Source organism: Montipora foliosa, unplaced genomic scaffold (genome assembly GCF_036669935.1).
Source record: "Montipora foliosa isolate CH-2021 unplaced genomic scaffold, ASM3666993v2 scaffold_454, whole genome shotgun sequence".
Taxonomy (NCBI): Eukaryota; Metazoa; Cnidaria; class Anthozoa; order Scleractinia; family Acroporidae; genus Montipora; species Montipora foliosa.
In genome coordinates, this window is record NW_027179761.1 from 1 (window position 1) to 2,500 (window position 2,500).

The following is a 2,500-nucleotide window of genomic DNA, read 5'->3' on the forward strand; positions in this document are numbered from 1 at the left end:
ATGTTTTTAGTTTCGTGGATGCTCTCCATGACATGGAAGTTGACGATCACAGCATCCTTGTTTCATATGACGTAACTTCGCTGTTTACCAATGTCCCTGTTGATGAGACGATACAAATTTTAGCTGAAAAGGCATTCAAGGACGACTGGTTCAATAAGCAGCATAGTCTCAACATTACAAAATCAGACTTGGTTGAATTGCTGAATATTGCCACCAAGAACCAGCTTTTTCAGTTTGAGGGGAGCTTGTATGAACAAATCGATGGTGTTGCTATGGGTTCGCCACTTGGACCCCTGATGGCCAACACATTTATGTGCAGTATTGAAGATCGACTTCAGGACCTAGGGAAATTACCCGAGTTCTACAAACGCTATGTGGATGACACATTAAGCATAATGCCCAACGTCGAAACAGCAAAATCATTCCTTTCTGTTCTGAACGAGATCCATCCATCGGTTAGCTTCACCATGGAACTTGGCGAACACGGTAAACTTCCCTTCCTGGGAACGGAGATTCGGAAATGCAATGGTTGCTTGGAGACAAGGGTATACAGAAAACCAACTGACACCGGATTATTGCTGCATTACAAGAGCCACGTCGATGTTAGATACAAGAAGTCATTGCTAAAAACAATCCTGGATCGTGCCTTTAAAGTGTCATCTACCTGGAAACTGTTCCACCTGGAATGTGACCGTCTCACACAAACGTTCTCCCGACTTCAGTACCCAGCCCAACTGCTGCAATCGACCATCAGTAATTTTGTCACCAAGAAAGTTTCCGACGAGGCAATTTCCACACGAGCATGTAACGTGAATGAAGCGCCTGTCAGAATAGTGTTACCTTTCAAAGATCAGAGATCGGCTAATTCAGCGCGAAGGCAACTTGGGGAACTGGGCCGAAAAATTGGAATTGATATTCACGCCGTGTATACAAGCCGTAAGATTGGACACCATATCAAACCGAAAGAAAAGAAGCCGCCTATCATAAACCAGCAACGCGTTGTTTACCATTACAAGTGTGGTTTGTGCGATGCAAACTATGTCGGGTATACGTGCCGACACCTCTATCAGCGCGTCGAGGAACACATGAAAGGATCGTCTTCAATCGGGAATCACATTAAAGAGCAACATGGAACAGTCCCGAGTGACATATATCGTGATTTTAAGATCTTGAGAAAGTGCGAAAGTAAATTCGATTGCCTCATCTACGAAATGCTTTTTATAAAGGAGCTTAAACCAACTTTGAACAAACAGTCAGATTCAATCCGTGCGAAGTTATTTATATAGTTCTTTATAGCGTTTTGGTATCTTAACACTTACGCTTTAGCGTTTTAACCAACAGTCATGTAGATTTAATCCGTGCAAGTTATTTATATAGTATTTTAATATTTTAACACTTACATTTTAGCGCTTGTATTTACATATTTTATCTTTGGACATTCTCACCTCTTAATTTGTACTTATATATGCAGATTTTATTCGCTTCTTTTACTACTTGAAAATGATCTCAGAGAGATCGAAACGTCGTTTTTTATCGCTAGTTTTTATTCTGAAATTATTATAATTATTATTATTATTATTGTTTTCTTTTAATTCAACGCGTTGACACTTTAGAGTTAATAACAAACATAATAACCTCTTTAATTTAGTTACTAACCGAGCTCGAGGACTGTGATGGGCAATATTGGGCCAAGGTCGTGGCAGTACGGACCCAGCGCATCGAGGTCTGTACAAAAACGACAGAAGGCCAATATTCCCCAGTACAATCCCCAGAAGGTGAGGTTAGTATGTTGTATATTATATGGCATTGTTTCTTTGAAAAAAGGTGGTCAAGGTCGGACGCAAGGAAGCTTTCAATTTTCTCATTTTTCATACTATTAGCTTCCACACAGCGGAGAAGAGTGTTCATATCAGTATAGCCGTCTTCTTGTTTGTGTTTGCACTTTTCTGTTGGCTGATAAAATCGTCTATGGCCTCCTGGCTTTCGATGATGCCTGTTTCAGTTTCTGCATCAAACGTTTCCAGATATTCAGGATAATAAAATGTTCATCTGAAGTCTTCATCCATCTTTGAAATCGGCAAAAAATCATTTAGCTTTTTCTGGTAGTTTTGCTGTGAAGAATGACAATATTTGCATTTTTTTCGCAGTTTTGGTTTTAAATAAAGTTGTTTCAAATTATGAATTTGCCGGCTTTGCTTCGAAACAAAAATACACGGCTTGGACTGTTTCCACGGAAACGGTCCATACTGCAAAATCCCGACTGAGAAAGAACCAATCAGAACGCTGGGATTTTCCCAAGACTGGCTTTGGCATATAATAAATATGCGATTCATTTTTAAGAGCGCATTTGTGTGCAAAATTCTTCACTGAAAATATGGTTTAATTTCGACCATCCGCGAAAATTTACCCTTTTTGTGAATTTGAGAAGTCATTTGTTTTAACGCTTGATTTTTTTACTGCACATCATCAACTGAAAAGAAGCCAAATTTGACAAGCGAGT

The 2,500-nt window shown here is 39.5% G+C and overlaps 1 protein-coding gene across 1 annotated transcript; it reads left to right on the forward strand.

The window, feature by feature from the left end:
* Positions 1-10: 10 nt before the first annotated feature.
* Positions 11-1,431, forward strand: LOC137989336 (uncharacterized). The gene has a single exon (XM_068835160.1). It carries the CDS (start codon positions 33-35, stop codon positions 1,284-1,286), a length of 1,254 nt encoding a protein of 417 aa, XP_068691261.1. The 5' UTR covers positions 11-32; the 3' UTR covers positions 1,287-1,431.
* The last annotated feature ends 1,069 nt before the right edge of the window (positions 1,432-2,500 follow it).

Coding starts and splice junctions, on each gene's coding strand:
- LOC137989336 (XM_068835160.1), top strand. CDS start 33: ATGGAAGTTGACGATCACAGCATCCTTGTTTCATATGACGTAACTTCG.